The sequence below is a fragment of the Mixophyes fleayi genome, chromosome 2 (genome assembly GCF_038048845.1).
Source record: "Mixophyes fleayi isolate aMixFle1 chromosome 2, aMixFle1.hap1, whole genome shotgun sequence".
NCBI classification, from domain to species: Eukaryota; Metazoa; Chordata; class Amphibia; order Anura; family Limnodynastidae; genus Mixophyes; species Mixophyes fleayi.
In genome coordinates, this window is record NC_134403.1 from 51,551,154 (window position 1) to 51,568,864 (window position 17,711).

Sequence of the window (17,711 nt, forward strand, 5' to 3'; positions counted from 1 at the left end):
TATTAAAATGGAAGATACACCAATTCCCTTATTGCAATTTCTAAACAATTTTTGCAAATTAGTAATTGATATTTAATAATAGGTAATTTTCATAATAATTTTAAGGAATCAAGAATAGGTATACTTACCTCATTAACAATCATCATGCACTATTTATTTTTTCACACTCTCTATGTTCAGAGACCTCGGGTATTTCCCCCTCCTCACGTTTAATCAATTAGTTTTCTTTTTGTAGCACTTTTTATTTTATTTATTTTCAATCCATATTAACTTTTACATACATATTCTCATGACTACTGGCCACTGTACTAATATACACATAATGTAAATAAACAAACAAAAAAACCTTTTTAGAACCAATCTGAGTATCACTAAACCATTGGAAATTGATATATAGCTTTTAGGTCATATAGATATAATATTTTGCCTGCCAATCCTCCTATGGAACAACTTAAAACCTTGTGGTAAGGAACGACATCCTTTAAGAACCATGTTATCCTCTTTTTACATGGGCCGATATATGATTGGCTTAGACAAACATCAATCACAGTAAACGCGAGATGATTGGCTGATGGGGACATAAAAGACTCAGTCCTATCCCAAACGAGTAATTCCCATGACTAAGCCTAATTGGTGAAACGTACGTCGGGCACGTGACGCATGACGTCACAGACCCGGAAATAGGGAGCCGACCAGCGGGATCTCCCGCGACTGTGTCTCGCTAATCTAGAGTAATTTCTCATTGCTAAATAATAGGCAACTCCTCTATAGAAGACTAACTAGTTTTTATATTAGGGGTAATACCAGTTTTATCGAGCATCGCCGATAATTACAACTGGCAGCGCTGGCTGTCTCATTAGGAGGTACACATTACAAGTTGGACCTTCAACAAGCAGCCCACACACATCTCTGTATACTTACACATGCCCAGAAAGTGCACTGTATTTTATTTCTTCTATACCATAAACTTTATTGCTGTTGGTTTGTAGGGAAGTTATCACAACCCAGCCATATATTTGGTAATACTATTATATGAAGGGACATATCTGAGGATACATCGATAGCACTCAGGTTAAGAATCACCCTGTAATGCAATCTAGCAAGATCTATTTAGAATTTTCCAATTTTGGATACACACTTTGCAATATCAATGCATGAAGGGATATATTTGAGAGCCAATATATCGCTAATATTCTGGCAGATTATGACCCCATAATGCAATCCAACCATAATGGTATAATAGATTAGATTGAATTCATTTTCACAATAAAGGTGTATTATACTGTGGCACGTGTATTAACATAGGACATAAATTTAATTGTCCGGTTATTTACATTTAAACTGGGTATACATGTGAAGTAACCATCACACTTATGGGCATTCCATTATTTGTAATGCCCCTTTTTGATGGTGTACTAAGCATATATGGAACTGCTTGCTATCAATATCATATATATTTTTTATAATATATCTGGTATTTCCCCTCTTTTTCTACACATGACAAGAGACACATAAATACTATATGGAAGCGTTTTATACATAAATATACGCCCATGTCTCAGTCTGTGTGAAATTTATATTATTCTATGTTAGCTACAGAGTGTATTGCCTATGCCTAAAGGCTCCTTCTAGAGAGACACTTTACAACAGGTCTAAATGGTCCTATGAATTATCATATTATAAATATACAATTAGTGGACCAGACCCTAGTTATCACTAACAACTACGATACCATACGAGTTTTCTATTTTGATAACATTTGACCGGCTCCCATTTTTGGGTCATTTTTAATTCTCCTTACACTATATTTCAATTCTATTCACTTGTATATTTTAAATTCACCGATCCAGGTGGGATTTAGCTATCTGTCTATGTCGCATTTTTAAGTAATCATCAATAAAGTTGATTTTATATTGATATACTCTTTCGGACAGAAGTGCCTCACACACTACTTTGTTCAGCTGATATCTATTGTCATCTGTATTTGTTATTTCCTAGATAATTCTAGTTATGAGAGCACCCCCTCGGATTATATATTATAAATAAACATATCCAAGAGGATTGTCCGGACCTTGGAGCGGATTGGTCCATTCCCTTTTTTCGACCATGTATCTGTGTCAGTACTCCTTCTGTATGTGCACTTACATTATAACAAAATAATGTGAAAGGCTTGTCATAATCTGGCAAAGTCAGTGCTGGCACTGAAGTTACTTCAACTTAAAATTGGTTAAACATTTGGCTCTGCTCAGAGGAGAGTATAAACGGCTTGCTATCATCCAGAAGTGCTATTGCAGGAGCACAGATAATAGCTCTTAAAGTCTTAAGGCTTTTTTTATTTATGTACAAACATTGAATTCCCATCAATGCATTACCATACCCATGATACAAAGAGGTATTTTACAGTATATGATGATTATAGCACAGTAAATAAGGGCAGTGAATGTCTTCAAAACACTGATTGACTCAAAACTATTATGAGGATAAAAGAATAAAAACCTTTGTTATCTACCATAATTTGACATTACATTGCATTACTTTCTTTCAAACCATCTGATATGAAATTTGGTTAAAAAAATAAAAATAAACCTAAACACTATTTCATATTCAACTATGTTAGTCCATTTCTCCTTTTCCCTTTAAAAACATCTTCTCACCTTCTACGACTTACAGAAAAACCACCTAGTTCATGCATTTGCTATGCGAATAGCCCATAAACTCTAATATCTCTTTCCAAAACAAGGTAATCATTACTCAGCAGAGTCTACGTTCTTTAAATCCTTCATTAGTTTATACTTATGTTTGTTGTGGCTGTAGACCAAAACATATTGCAAACTTCTATTCATTGGAAGTTGGATCAATGCAATCTGGGTTGCCTAAAGAGTCTTTTTTGCTGGAGACCTGTGAAGAAAATACTTTTGCATAGAGATTAACATTTATCCACTAGAAATTACTGTAACTGTAACATGCGTGTACACCGTTATCAGGTAACCAGTAAACCTTTTTGTGCATTGAACAGCTGCTAATAAGACTCTATGCGTTCCATGCCATGATTTCCTCAAAGGGGCAGTCCCTAATCTCACAAACAGGGAATGTCAAAGTGACGAGACCTGGGTGAGTGTTCAAAGCCACTCCTTTCTCATCATCTCTCCCGTGACCAAATATTCACACATATTTCCAGATTCTGTTATTTCCATGTCTAAAGTACAAATATATATTCACAATTCTCGCTCACAGACGACATTTTATCTCGTAACATTTCTTTAAGGGCATAACAAACCCTCCTGATTTCTGAGAACATTCATCAGCCCCATTTTAACACAGATAAAAACAGCTTTTAATATCTCTGCATGTAAAAGCTCACTCCCACAATTCTCAACTTCTTTAAAGAGAGAGCTATTTTTCTCAACTTCAAAAACAAAATTACTTTGTTTAAATACAGAAACAGCTTGTTGGATCCCAGCCAGCTTTGTTCTGACATCAGTATTAATAGTGATGATGTACATTATTTACAGTCTTGTGACGGACCAAAGATTTTAAAACTTCTTTTGCATCTCTTCAAAAGCTTATTATTAAGCAATGAATGTACAACTTTTTCAACCTTGAAACGTGTCTCTTTTAAAAAACGGTCAAGACAGACAAACACGGATCTCCCTCACACGCAGTAAGACGGAGATAAAACTCACATACAGAGAAAGAAAAATTAACTGCTATCTTCCAACCTACTGCCGTGGAACTACAAGTCCCAGCATTAGACTAAATACACATTCGCTTCAACATGTTACTATCAATCAGCACTCCGGACATATTTTTCTCTTAAAATATTGAAGCATACTTGAAGAACCTTTTTATCAATGTTATATACATTGTCAGATAACTAAAAACAGCGTGCTTCTTATCTCAACACACTGAAATCCCTTACAAAGAGTAAGGGAGGGGCACATCTCGCTCTTCAGCTGCGCAGCATCAAACATACATTTTATAATACACAACCTACTTGATTCATTATTTTAGTCATTATATCATTTAGCTTGTGATACATTTAGCCTATCTACATATTTTGCGACTTTCTAACTCTTAACTTTCCTTTGCCACCTCAAACTATCTCTTGGGGTTTGGGCTCAATACCCCTTTGTTCTTGTGACATTACCACTTGCAACACCATTGTTTCTCCATCAACACATGTCAATTCCTTCTTTGGCTATCCCCGCTTTCTTGATAAATTACTTGCAGACCTTCTACTCCCCACACATCCTAGAAATCTGTGCATCATTTCTATGGGGGTTTGCTGTCATCTATCTGCTTACTGTCTATATTCCCCTATATTGACAGTACTTTTGAGTCCCAATAGAGACTCGGTCTAGTTTCTGTGGGTTGTCCCAATAGTGACGTCCCGTTCTGTGGACTTCTAACAGTGAATGTCCGGGTCTTTGGGCTCCGTACACTAGATTCCCCTTTTGGGCTCCATACACTGGATGACCCTTTTGGACTCTTTACACTGGGTGTCCGTGCAGAATAGCCTGACAGCATCTGGGACGAAGGTCTGAAAACTCTTTCTAAACTTCTTGACAAAGTTCTGGGGATGGTGTATCACACATGCACTCAAAATTCACTCATCTTTCAGAAATCTAATTACCAATACAATTACAATACACAAATTGTTAGTAACTGTATAATTCTGAGATTTACAGATCTGCGTGCCTGATACCTTAGACGGACATGAGGTAGCTCTAAACAGAGAAGGCTGACGAGTAGAAAACTCTACTCAACCGGGTTATAGTCAGAGTCCTGTGTCCAGGGCGACCTCCAGTTCTCTCTGTCCTTGGCTCAGGTCAGTAGTCTCGGTGTGGACCTCCAATGCTGTCAGATCTAAATCAGATTGTTCACCTGTAAGTGTCAGTTTATCAGTTATGAGTTCATCAGCTGGAGAGAATTAAATACACTGCATGGTTTGAGTGTACAATAAACTCTACTTTATTAGTTACAAGTTCCTATCTATATAGCAAAAATCACGTATTGCAGAAAACTACGCCCCAAAAGGTTTTAACCACTCATGCTCCCTTTACACAGGTGTTAATACAGTCTCTTATTATCAGACAGGAAAACACCACAGGGGGGGTTGCTTATCTCCTGTCTAGTATGTCCAAGATTATAAGCATAGCCTTGCAAATAATGAATTACTCCTACAAAACCAGCTGCATCTAATTTGTATTTAAGCTATAACAGAACAAAATGGCTATAAGGCAACAAGATGGCGTCAGCTTAGCAAAATCACATTTCTCAGCCTCTTTCTCTCTGACTTCTTAACTCACTAGATAGCATATTTCAATGTTTACTTCTAGGAGGTTATACTTTGCTTGTTTTAGTCTTTGTATTGCATTATTGCTTTTCTTATTTATGATCTTCTCTTCTTTCTAAACTATTCTTCGCCCTTGTAAGATACTTGTCATATGTACTGCACTTGACCTTAATAGCCATTAGCCTCAGTGCTTGCACGCCATTTCAAAATAAAAAACATGCTAAAATATATTAAAAAAATAAAGGGAAAAGTGAAAAAGAGGACAAAAGAAATGGTGCAAGAAAGGCCCCCCCCCCCCAAAAAAAAAACAACCCAAACGTTTGATTATGCAATTACTTCCAAGATGAAAGTAGTGGCTGAATGTAGTGTATTCATTATACAACAAAACAAATAATCAAAATATTTAATGAGCTAATAGTTAATGTGTGTAAACCTAAGCCCTATGCCCACCACTATCCCCGCTAGAGTACAGGACACCAACATCTAAGAAACGTATTTTCAAGGAAACTGTGCATATCTCATAGTACAGCGCAGCCTTTCCTTCAACAATTGTAATCTAACAAGAATTCCTTCTTTTTCTCCAGTCGGGCATCTCCGTATATGTTCTGCATCAATCTGTGTGTTGTGTGGAACAAATCTAATATTACAATGTCACTTTAAGTTTTGCTTAGATCATCAGAAATAGCATTTGTATACCACACTGCCTTCATTTGCTCCAGCTTTTTGTTACTCTGATTATCTGCCAGAATGAGGCTGTTGACAGAAAATAATTGTGAAGTGGAAAAAACAATTAAATGCTGCTTCAGACACTCACACAGAAATCTTTAGGTGTTTGCCGCTGACCGCTCTAATATTATGTTTTGGTTTAGATCTGTTTAGAATACTTGTAATTCTCTATGTTCAAATTGAGAAATTTAAATGAATTTAAAATCTAAATGATGTATCTTGTGCTGTATATTATAAGATGTTCGAATTCTGTCTGTTTTGTTTCTGGGAGTAATCACTGAGTAAAGTTTGTAACATACCGTGTGAAACCGCGATTGTTTAATAATTAATGGAAGTAGCATAAATAGCAGCATTTTTAATTGAGTTATGTTACTATGTAGTATATTTGGGCCGAGAAAGAGCTATATTAATGTGACTGTAAAATATTTGAGGATGTGAAGTGACTATCGCCAAAAACACTAAGGGGTATATTTATTAAAATGTGGGTTTGAAAAAGCTGAGATGTTGCCTATAGCAGCCAATTAGATTCTAATTATCACTTATTTAGTACATTCTACAGAATGACAGCTAGAATCTGATTGGTTGCTATAGGTAACACCTCCACTTTTCCAAACCTGCAGTTTAGTTAATTTACCCCTAAGTGCAAAACAGGGTCGGATGCAGCATATGCTAGTTGGAGTGAGTGTAAAGACAAGGGTTAATCCAGAGTAACGCGCAGTAATTGGGCAAATCCATAGGCTGATAGGCAGAACTAGAGAGATGTCAAATACATAGTATATGGTCAGCAACAGTGATGTCATTGAATGAAGTCATCAGAAGTAGCACAAACATCAGGAGACACTGCAGGAAGAGTTTTGAAGCAAGGAACAAAATAGTTCAATGTTTTTTTTTTGGTTTTTTTTAATACCCCCTACCCATTGTCAGTGCTTGATATAGCTGTTAAGAGGTGCAGTTGAATGATATCCTCATTTGTGTGCATCTGCAAATCAGTGGATGAAAGGAGATCCTGCAGCCTCAGAGGATGAACAACAATCGGATAGATTTGTATGTTCTAAAAGGCTCATTACTGCAGCCAACCTGCGTGACCCATGTTCTCAATTGACCTTTTCTGCCTTTAATTATTCAATTTTTTTTTCTTTCTTTCTCTTGACAATGCCATAAATCCTACTGGCAAGATTAGTTACTTGGTAGCTGCTTGCTATTCTTTGAAAATGTGCACGTGGCATAGTTGTTAAGACTAAGAGCTACATGTGACCACAGGAGACTGGAGAGCATGACATTTTATTAAGATTAGTATATTTAGCCAATGGCAGCAACTTTAAAGTCCCTAATGTTAAATATTACCAGCTGAGGAAACTCAGAATACCCAGAATATGCTGCTTTATCTTGAATATGTCAAAACCAGTTGCAAAGTTTAACCAATTAGACTGATGTCATGGAGATGTGAATGGGATTCATAATAACATAAAATTTAATTATTATTCCATTTAAACTCCAGTTATACTAGTTATAATTTTTTTTTCTTTCTTTTTTTATAGAAAGGTTTCTATTTGGAGCTTCATTTGTATCTTAAATAAGTTGTAAAGGAGAGTGTACATTAGAATTGTCTTAAATATGTGCGTCACTATCACGCATTAGAATATTTATATTATATTGGCGGAATTGTGCCTTTCCTGTATAATGAAATGAGAGTCTAATTATGGTCGAACGTCTGATTCCTACTACTTTTAAAAAAATAAAAATGAAGGGCTTTCTCCTGAGGATAAAGCTCTGTCAATTCCATTAATAGTAATATTAATATGTTCAATATGTTTAACCTATTTTGGTTTGCCTGCGATCACTATCTTTTATATTTGAAAATGATCCAGCTAAAGCAACCGCCAATCTGTTTCACTCTGGAAAAATCCCTCCTGACCCAGTATTGCAGTTCTATTTCTCCCTGGATCCACTACTAGCCTTCATTTTAATTAATAGTAGAGTTGCTCAGGCTCGTTTCCCCTGAACCGAACACACCTGAACTTGGCAGGCTCGGCTCTGTACTTTTGTGTGCCCTCGTAATTGAAAACGAGGTAAAACGTCATTGTTACATTGTCGGATCTCTGGAGTTTTGGATTCTATAGGTACTGCCCTCCACGGCGATCCAGCACCATTTCACAGAGGGACACAGAAGGGGTAGCATAGTTCTTGGCAGTCTCTATTGCAGTTGGGCAGAGTCATAGGTAGAAAAGAAAGAAGGGTGATAGTGTGCTTCAAAGTTTCCAGTGACATTCAGGAGAGCTCCATTGCTAATTGACATTGCTGAAATGGAAATAATAGGTCTGGCAGGCTTGGTCTTCTAAATCTGCAGTCACATTGTACTGTGTTATATAGGTAACACACAAAGAGGAGAGCTCCATTGCTAATCGTCATTGCTGAAATAGAAATAATAGGGCTGGCAGGCTTGGTCTTCTAAATCTGCAGTCACATTGTACTGTGTTATCAAAATACACGCATGTGTCATAAAAGCACGCATCCCAGGAGGGGGGTTCAGCGTTCGTCGCCATGTATTAGCTGTAGAATTACCACAGTTATCCAAGGAACTGGTGGAACGATCAAATAACTGGTTTCATGATCCAAGGACAATTCCGTCTTGCACCACTTTTCTTTTCTGCCACTGCTGTGTGGCAATGTTTCCTAGATGTGCTATAAACTGCAGTGTGTGAGTCATTGCTCTGTCGCTTAGCATCCAGCCAGCTCGCTGCAGTCTTTGTTTGAAAGTGTATGAAAATAATATTGTGACCTGTGAGATGGTCAAAATTGACTGCAAATGACTTGAAATGAGTGTTATTGAGGTTAATGATAATGTAGGGGGGAAAAAAAGCAAAATTGTGTGATTTTAGCAAAAACCAAAGAACAAAGTTAATCCAGATACAAAACCAGAACACGGGGGTCAGTGAACCTCTTTAATTAAGAGTCATAACCCTGGATACCCTTTTCCCACTAAAAAAAAATTCTAACACTTTATTAAACATCTAAATTGAATCTGCCATCACAACAACCTTCCCTGGCAGTGAATTCCATATCTTGACTGCCCTTACTGTAAAGAACCCCTTCCTTTGCTTGTTGCAAAACTTCCTCTCATCTAAACTTAGGGGGTCACTGCCTGTCCTGTATACAGTCCCTGGAGTGAAAAGTTCCCACAAAAGTTCTTTGTATTGACCCTTAACAGGGGCAAACGCAGGATTTGTAAAGAGGGGTTTCCATGGCACACCGCCAGTGGGCATGACCAGCATGGCTATAATTTTAGACAGCTCTTGACAGGTCTCCAACTCTTCCTATGATTCTATCCCCATCATGTACACGGGCAATGCTGTGTGCACTACTGTTAGGGGTACACAGCTCTCCCTTTTCGAGCAGAGCTGTGTGAAGCAGGACATACCTCCCAACTGTCCCTACAATCAGAACAAAGTCCTGATTGAGTGTGTCAGAACAGTTGACAGACTGTCCTGCTCTCTCCTACCTGTTCTTGCTGCTTTCAATACTTGTTGGGGAGAGATGGCTGTGAACAGTGCAGACAGAAACAATCTGCACACAAGCAGCAAAGCGGCTGGTCCCGGGGGCAGGTCCAGCCACCTCAAGCATACAGTACCCCAGGCTGGGAGGAGGGGTTTCCAGGCACTAGGAACCCCCGCCCCCCCTCGGTTTGGCTATGCTTTTTGTATTTGTACATAGTAATCATATCCCCTCTTAGACACACATTTTCTAAAGTAAACATGCCTAAACTGACGCCATACCCTTTATCAATTTTAAACTAGAAAAGAAACCGCACCAGATAACCCATACAATTCCTCGGGGTGTATAAATTAGTCTAGCTACATTGCATTCACTATACCACCTGAGGCTAGGTGCACCCGATCATTGGTTTATTCAGAACATATTTGGTGAAGGAAAAAAGAAATGATCTAATGGGGCACTCTAATGGGCAAGAATATATTTTAATAATTATTTAAGGTTTTAAATATCTGTTAAATACGTCTTTATTGATTTAAAATTAAAACATTACATTAGCGAAATATAAAAGTTGAAAGTTGAATATAGATACCACCCTAAATAGAGATAACTGATAAAAAGACAGATGTCTTTTTATCAGTTATCTCTATTTAGGGTGGTATCTATATTCAACTTTCAACTTTTATTTTTCGCTAATGGAATGTTTTAATTTTAAATCAATAAAGACGTATTTAACAGATATTTAAAACCTTAAATAATTATTAAAATATATTCTTGCCCATTAGAGTGCCCCATTAGATCATTTCTTTTTTCCTTTATCAATTTTGTCACCGTTCTCTGAACCCTTTCTAGTTCCAAAATTATCTTTATATTTATATATAATCTGAGAATGCTCCCGTAAATTTAAATTTAGTTTTAGTTTTTTTTCCCGCAACAGGAAAACTCTGTTTTGTTTGTGGATTTCTATTTTGAATTCAGCAAACTGTGCCCTGATCTGCCATCTCCTTCCATTAGAACATTTAGCATCCCCACATATTCCACCATCTTGTTCACACTTCCATATAAATGGGCAAAACTAGATTCATGGTGGCGCAAAACGTAATTTGCGCCGCTAGCCTGCAGTTTGGCAGCTTGGTAAAGGACCGTTATAGATATAAGAAACTTGTGTTTGTGGGATGTCTGTTGTGTATTCTCACCAGCTCCTAGGACAAGAAGGTGTGATTTATTTCACGATTCTCTACTAGTACAGAATACAATTGGAATGATGCAGAGGGATTATTTTTACAGATTCTACCATTTAATAATTTGTATTGCAGTGTGATTGTTCTTTTTACTTACACCTTCATGGTGGTACAATGAATGACTGATTTTTACTATCTACAGTAGATTGCATAAAATAAGACATGCAGAGATTCATCAGACATTCTGAACGCCCACCTCATAAAGGAAATTAAACAAGAGAAGTCATTGCCTTTACCATCTTGGATGAAATAAAGTATCCATCCAAGAGAAAAGTAGCATTTAAAAAAAAAAATACTATTCACGCTCTCATCGTCCACATTTCAAGTGACACTGTCAGTTTTCACATTTTTACTTTGTATTTATTTCACAGTCAATACCTTTTATTTCATGTATATGTCATTTTTTGGGGGGAGGGAGGTTGGGGGATAGATATTGCTTTCTTTTTCTTTTTTTTTTTTCTCTCTTTTTTTTTTTTTTTTTTTATAGTACCATGGTCACTTCTTTATTACTTGTTCCTTAGCTCCTTCCATTAAATTACCTCAACCCATAAACTCTTAGGGCTAGATTTACTAAGCTGCGGGTTTGAAAAAGTGGGGATGTTGCCTATAGCAACCAATCAGATTCTAGCTGTCATTTTATAGAAGGTACTAAATAAATGAAAGCTAGAATCTGATTGGTTGCTATAGGCAACATCCCCACTTTTTCAAACCCGCAGCTTAGTAAAACTAGCCCTTAATGTTATTTTAGTCTGCTTCTTATAACAAGTACTAGGACCAAAATAAAGTCATTACATAAAGTGTGTTTATGTGTGTGCTCTGTGTTTTTAGTTTGTAATGCATGTGTTAGCATTTAGTACTATTTAGTTGGATGTCAGTGACATGTACGAGTATGTTTGGAAGTCATTAGCTAATGCATATAGTGGCCAGGGGGGAAAACACCAGAAATGCTTTTAAAATATTTTAAAAGTACAAATCATAAAATGTATCTTTGCAAGGTCCCTAGTTCATGACAAAGTACATGTAGCTAATGCTTGTGAGCAGTAGAAAAAGAAATGTTTTGTGCCATTGTTGACCATTCACTTTGGCACAAAGGTTACTAAGGGTTTGTAATGAACATCAAATTATAAGTCAAATGTTGTACGTGTTTGTAGATCTTCGTGTCTATTTCTCAAAACCCCTAAAATCTTTCAAACAGAAACCCACATTGTGTATTTACTCGGCTTTAATCCTACACTCTACTTGGTTACATCTGCTAATTACCTATTGGTTTTTGCAAGTGGAAATTGGGACACAAAAATGTGATTATTGTCGTATGCTCACTTTGACAAAGTGCCTTTTATAACAGTTAAATTTAGTGGTTTTTTTTGTTTGTTTTAAATTGAATATTAATAGATTATATCTAGATGTGCTCAAAACAACTGCATATTATTTCTCAAATTGGGTTGTTGAATTGCTACAAAAATGATAAAAGTAGCTGAAATTTGTTTTATTTGAGATAGATTAAAACTAAATTTTGAAATAAGATGGTTTGTACACGTTCAAGCTTAAATTGTACTTTTCTAATTAACATTGAATACAAACTGCAACTTTGAACACAGTAAGGTTTCCAATTTCAGTGAAAAAATGTAAAGCTTTTTTTTATCATTTAAAATATTTAGATACTGTTCAAAAATATATTTAAAAAAAAAACCACACTAAAGTTAACGCAAACAGTGAACATAAGCAGCAAATTCTAACAGACGATGCAAATTAAGGTCTGTTTGCCATTGTACACGGGTCACAGTTTGCATTCAAAGTTAATTAAAAAGTAAAACAATTAAGGTACACATTCATGTCACACTGTGTATGTTTGCTTGAGTTTGAAATAGTGATTGAAATGCATTAATTCAGTCTAATTCACTTCTAATAGAGAAGATATGTTAAGCTCAGAATAGCCCTCACCTGCACCCCAGTGATCATATGACAACCTGGGTGGAGTGGGGGGGGTTCTGTATATAATGCAAAGTGTTCCATGTTCAAATTTGATTGTGTGTCCAGGAACCATCCATAACAGTTCCTGCCCATCTCTTTGAACTCCAAGGCTGTCAATGCCATGACTATATGGAGCATATAGAAATACGCACACCATAAAGACATAACAGGTGTTTTCTGGTTCATTTCTGTTGTGAAGCCAAATACAGACAATGTGAAACTGTTATATACAGAAATGGGTCAAGGACTGGCGCTAATGAAACGTGTGCAGCCCAGGAAATACAACAGGAAAGCCACTCAACTCTCCAAACAAATATAAAGAATACAAGAAATAGTGTGTACTCACTCTCCCAAATATTATCAATAGAGGAAATTCCTCTTTAGAAATCGATGTACATCATCTTCATTGTATGACACTGAGATGTAAATTAAAACATAACACACATAGGGGCATATTCAATTAGGTTCCTGGACGTCACCGGGGAAAGTGCGCAGTATTGACTGTAATACGGTACCGCAATAACGCAGATTTTCCTACGCAACCCTATGGGGTGCGCACGAAAATCCACATTATTGCAGTACTGTGGATTGACTTTGCGTTACCGCGAACCGGAAATATAATTGAATATGCCCCATAGAGTAATATTGTTTAACCACATGAACTGTGAAGTCCCCAGTGACATGTAAAAAAAAGAATTCTAGATGTAAATCCCACAAGAAATGTGAATCCTTCTTCCAAAGTGTGTACAGAATGAAACAGCCTCTTCATTAAAGGTGTAACACACAAGAGAAAGGTCCCTTAGGAAATCTGCTTACAAGACCATGGTAGTTCCCTTTTTTTTACATCTCACTGGGGACTTTACAGTTTATGTGGTTAAATAATACTACCCTATGTGTGTTATGTTTTAATTTATTTCTCAGTGTCATACAATGAAGATGATGTACATCGATTTCTAAAGAGGAATTTCCTCTATTGACAATAATATTTGGGAGAGTGAGTGGTGCTCAAGGTACACACTATTTATTGTATTTTTCAATGTGAAACTGTTGTATTGTTTCTTACTAAAGTATTTCAAAACTGAACTATAAATTATGATAAATATACATAAAACCAACTTGGTATAATAGCTAAAATTATTTTTTTTTGCCTTAAAAACAAAATATTCATGATATCACAGAAAATACAGATGCAGGGGGGAATGGTTTTGCATTTAACCTTTATTTCATGCATGTGACATTTGTGCTTGTCCAGATATGGTTTAATTGGCCACTCTGGAAATATTAGGAGTTGTCACCATAGACTTTGAGGCTTGTGTTCTCTCAGGAAGAAATAATGATGGCGCATTACAACATCACATCACCATAAATTGGTCAATGTATTTTTATTTTATGTCGTATATATAAAAAGGCACAGTTTATAAATGTTTATCTGCATCTTATCTGAGATTGTTATTTGTTTATTTAAGTTCATAATTTGCAACAGTATTAAACATCGTGAGCCTAATGCAGAGTTGGTCCAAATTGAGCCCCAAATAGAGGTCACTAAAAAAATCCGCAATTGACGGCAAGTGCAAAACCGCAAGATATATGCAGGTCTGCACCAGTACCGTATGCGCCTGGTTTACGTCGGTCCTATGTCGCATACACTTAGTCATGCATGTTTATTACCGTTTGTTCTGTTTGCAAAATACATAGTCACTATCAGGCATCAATAAAACTTCAAAAACCTCTCTAATACGGAAAATACAACTTCCTGTCTCTTGTATGTGAAAAATTGCTTAAACACACACACAAAAGCATAATATATGCATGCTCAACAAATAAAGTACCAATGAGGATCATTCGCAAACAGCCAATCACAAGCGGTTCTCTATTGCTGGCGTCAGCCTCATCATCCGCTGTTTGCACCTGCCCTTGACCGCCCACAAATAATATGACACAGACATATATGTGTTTGTGTCCTGGTCTGCATGTTTTCATAATTGTGCGAACATACTCTTACTGTACTGCAGTTATGTTAGAACGCCCCTTTGCTCCTATCCCACCTCTCCAGGTGGGTGTAAGTGCCAGAATCACACACATCTGCATCGGCCTATATGAGAGCAGCCACTTCTCTGCTCATGCTTATAGCGATTTCACACAAGATATGCTACGGACACTCTGCATTAGGCCCTATGTATTTATAATTATATTAGGTGTGTTATTCATCAATATTAATTATCAGCGCTGTGATTAAGTTTTGCAGATATTTATGCCAGTAATTCATCGTGGATATTTTTTTGTGAAGAAGACACTTTGGTGACACTTCAAAAGCTATTGGAGACACTGCAGAGATTCGACAAGTCTAAGGTATGTGATTATAGTACATTGTCCAGTCTAATGTATGACACATTCTATATTACATGTATTATTACGTACTTGGGAAATAAAAAGTAATTGACAAGTGTAAGGAATGTATTTATTAGGGTTGGATGTGGTGCTACTAGCCCCTTGTATGTGCATATCCTTAAATTAGCAAATCAAAATTAACTTAAAAGGAAAATGAACTGATTTAAGTCTAAATGTGGGTAGGAAGTGCTATTTAGCTGGATTTGGGGAGGTTTACCTGAGGCACATAAGCGATCAAGAGTAGATTGGTTGTACGGGGTAGAACCACTATATTGTGGTCTGTGACAGGGATACAAATTGGAGTATTTTGTTACTATAACTGTATTTTGTATTAGATAAAAAACTATACAGCATTAATGTCATTTTGAAATCCCTATAAATCAATTGTATGCTAGTGAAACAATGTGGATATGCCTGGGATTTAACTTTCGGACTATAAAATGCACTTTTAATATCCAAGAAATGGGATCTATAATCTATTTAATGATCTTAAGAGAAATTGTCTTTCACCTCATATTTTATAGACTAAAATAATTTTGACACCTAGAGCTGGCAAAGACCCAAACTCCTGTGCCAGCTATAGACCCATCTCTCTGCTTAACAACATTACACTATTTTTCCAAATTTTTTAGCCATAATGTTAAATAAAGTGCTGCCACAGATAATTCATTATGACCAAGTGGGATGAGATCACACCCGCAGGACAATTGATGTGATCCCCAGTATCCCATCCCTCCTTCTCTCATTATATGCGAAGAAGGCTTTTCAATACTTTGGCCTTTTGTTTTGGCACGTTGAATATATTTGGTTTGGGAGGTCTCCTCACTGTAATAAAAGCCTTATATTCAAACCCCTCAGCTAAATTTCAAATTGATGGATTGTTATCTACTGCTATCCATGTCCACAGTGGCACCAGACAGCGTTATCCTTTATCACTTCTTATTTTCGCGCTAACCATAGAACCCTTAGCGTAATGAATTAGATTAAATTCAGACATTAAAGGTATAGAGGTTGTAGAAAATTAATGTAAATGATCCTTATTTACAAGTGATGTTTTTGGTCATATTTTCTTCCCTTCATACTTCCAAATATGTTTACAACTCTAGACTCACAACTGTTGTCTTCAGGTTACAACATGAATTGAAACAAAAATGAGGCATTACCCATTCACATCCTGTACTCTGAGGAACAACTCTATAAATAATAAAACTATAAATATAATTGGAAGTTCAGTCGTCGCTTATCACTCTGTGTGTTGGTTGTGTCCTGATCATGCTCCATCTGTGTTTATTATATATAAAATATACACTTTAAGGCAGCAATCACTGCCTACATTCACTTTTGCACTCCTCTGTGGTTATTATGCAGTTATACTCATATGTGCTATTTTATTATTTTGTTTTAGAACTATTTTTTAGGTAAAGCATTATATGATGAAGACTCTACTATAATTCACCATTATGCCTTTGCTGAAAACCCTTCAATTTTTAAGTATCCAGATTTTTCTGCTGGCTGGGCTCTTAGCATGCCACTTGTGAAAAGGTAATATATGTTGTTTGTTTATTGTTTATGGTTTTTCTTTCTCTTTCCTTAAATTATATATTATTTTTGACTATTGAAATCAAAGTTGATTGCGGTAAAATCTTGTTGTAACGTGTAGCGAGATGGATTCACGGCCTTCATACACTGACCCCTAATGTACTGAATGAAGAATTGAATATGATTTATTTCTTTTTTAAAAAATATAATATTTTCTTAATTTAGCTGTTTTTTTAGCATTTTATTTTACATAAATTTCAATATTTTTCTATGTGTTTTGCTTACATGTTTTTTCATTTGTTGTGGGTGTGCTGTTATTTGTTTTTGTTTTTTTACAAGTGCTGATTTATTTATTTTTTAAATCTATTTATTGTCTGTTGTTTTACTGTTTAATATGATTAGCATTTCTCACCTTACCACTTGTGAGTGCAATTTTGAATAGTGTTTGAATATGTTACTCTATATATGTGATTTAATTAAATGTTTTACAACTACTAATTTTATTTTATAGAGAAATATTTTATTTAGTTTGTTACCATTTTACATATTGGTTTATTATGGCTACACTTAACTGATTTTTGCAACATTTTTCTACTGTTAACATGTTGTATTTTGATGATTTAAAGCACGTTGATACTTTTTATTCAGAGGCTGATGTTTTAAGGCGCAGCTTTTAGTAGTTTTACATATGATTAACATTAGATTGAGGTTATATAATGTCTTAATTTGATCAGCCCTGTGCCAATATTGCAGTATTATTTTATTGTTGCCTAGCAGCTGGAGCATATTAAGGTGAATTTTGCTCTTCATATTTTTTTTTGGGTGTTTTAGTTGACATTTTTTATACTGGTCACATTATTGTAGCTGGTTTGCTATGGCTGCAATAAACTGATGAATAAACTAAGTAGGATTGCAACTGGAGTGAGTAAATTTCTAACCATTGGGGTCCCACGGAAGAAACATATACTGTAGTATTAGTTGGGGGATGGGAGACTTGGAACAATAATTATGGGTTAATTTAAAACAGAATACCTTGGGTTATACTTGAGATGAGCTACTGC

At 36.0% G+C, this 17,711-nt stretch overlaps 1 protein-coding gene across 2 annotated transcripts in view; it reads left to right on the top strand.

Annotated features, from left to right (window-relative positions):
- B3GLCT (beta 3-glucosyltransferase) overlaps positions 1-17,711 on the top strand; it is a 299,136-nt gene that overhangs the window by 167,794 nt on the left and 113,631 nt on the right. For both annotated transcript variants that reach the window (XM_075198956.1, XM_075198957.1), the window contains 2 exons: positions 14,961-15,072; positions 16,517-16,653. In XM_075198956.1, the coding sequence (XP_075055057.1) occupies positions 14,961-15,072; positions 16,517-16,653 (249 nt within the window). The remainder of the gene's footprint in view (positions 1-14,960; positions 15,073-16,516; positions 16,654-17,711) is intronic.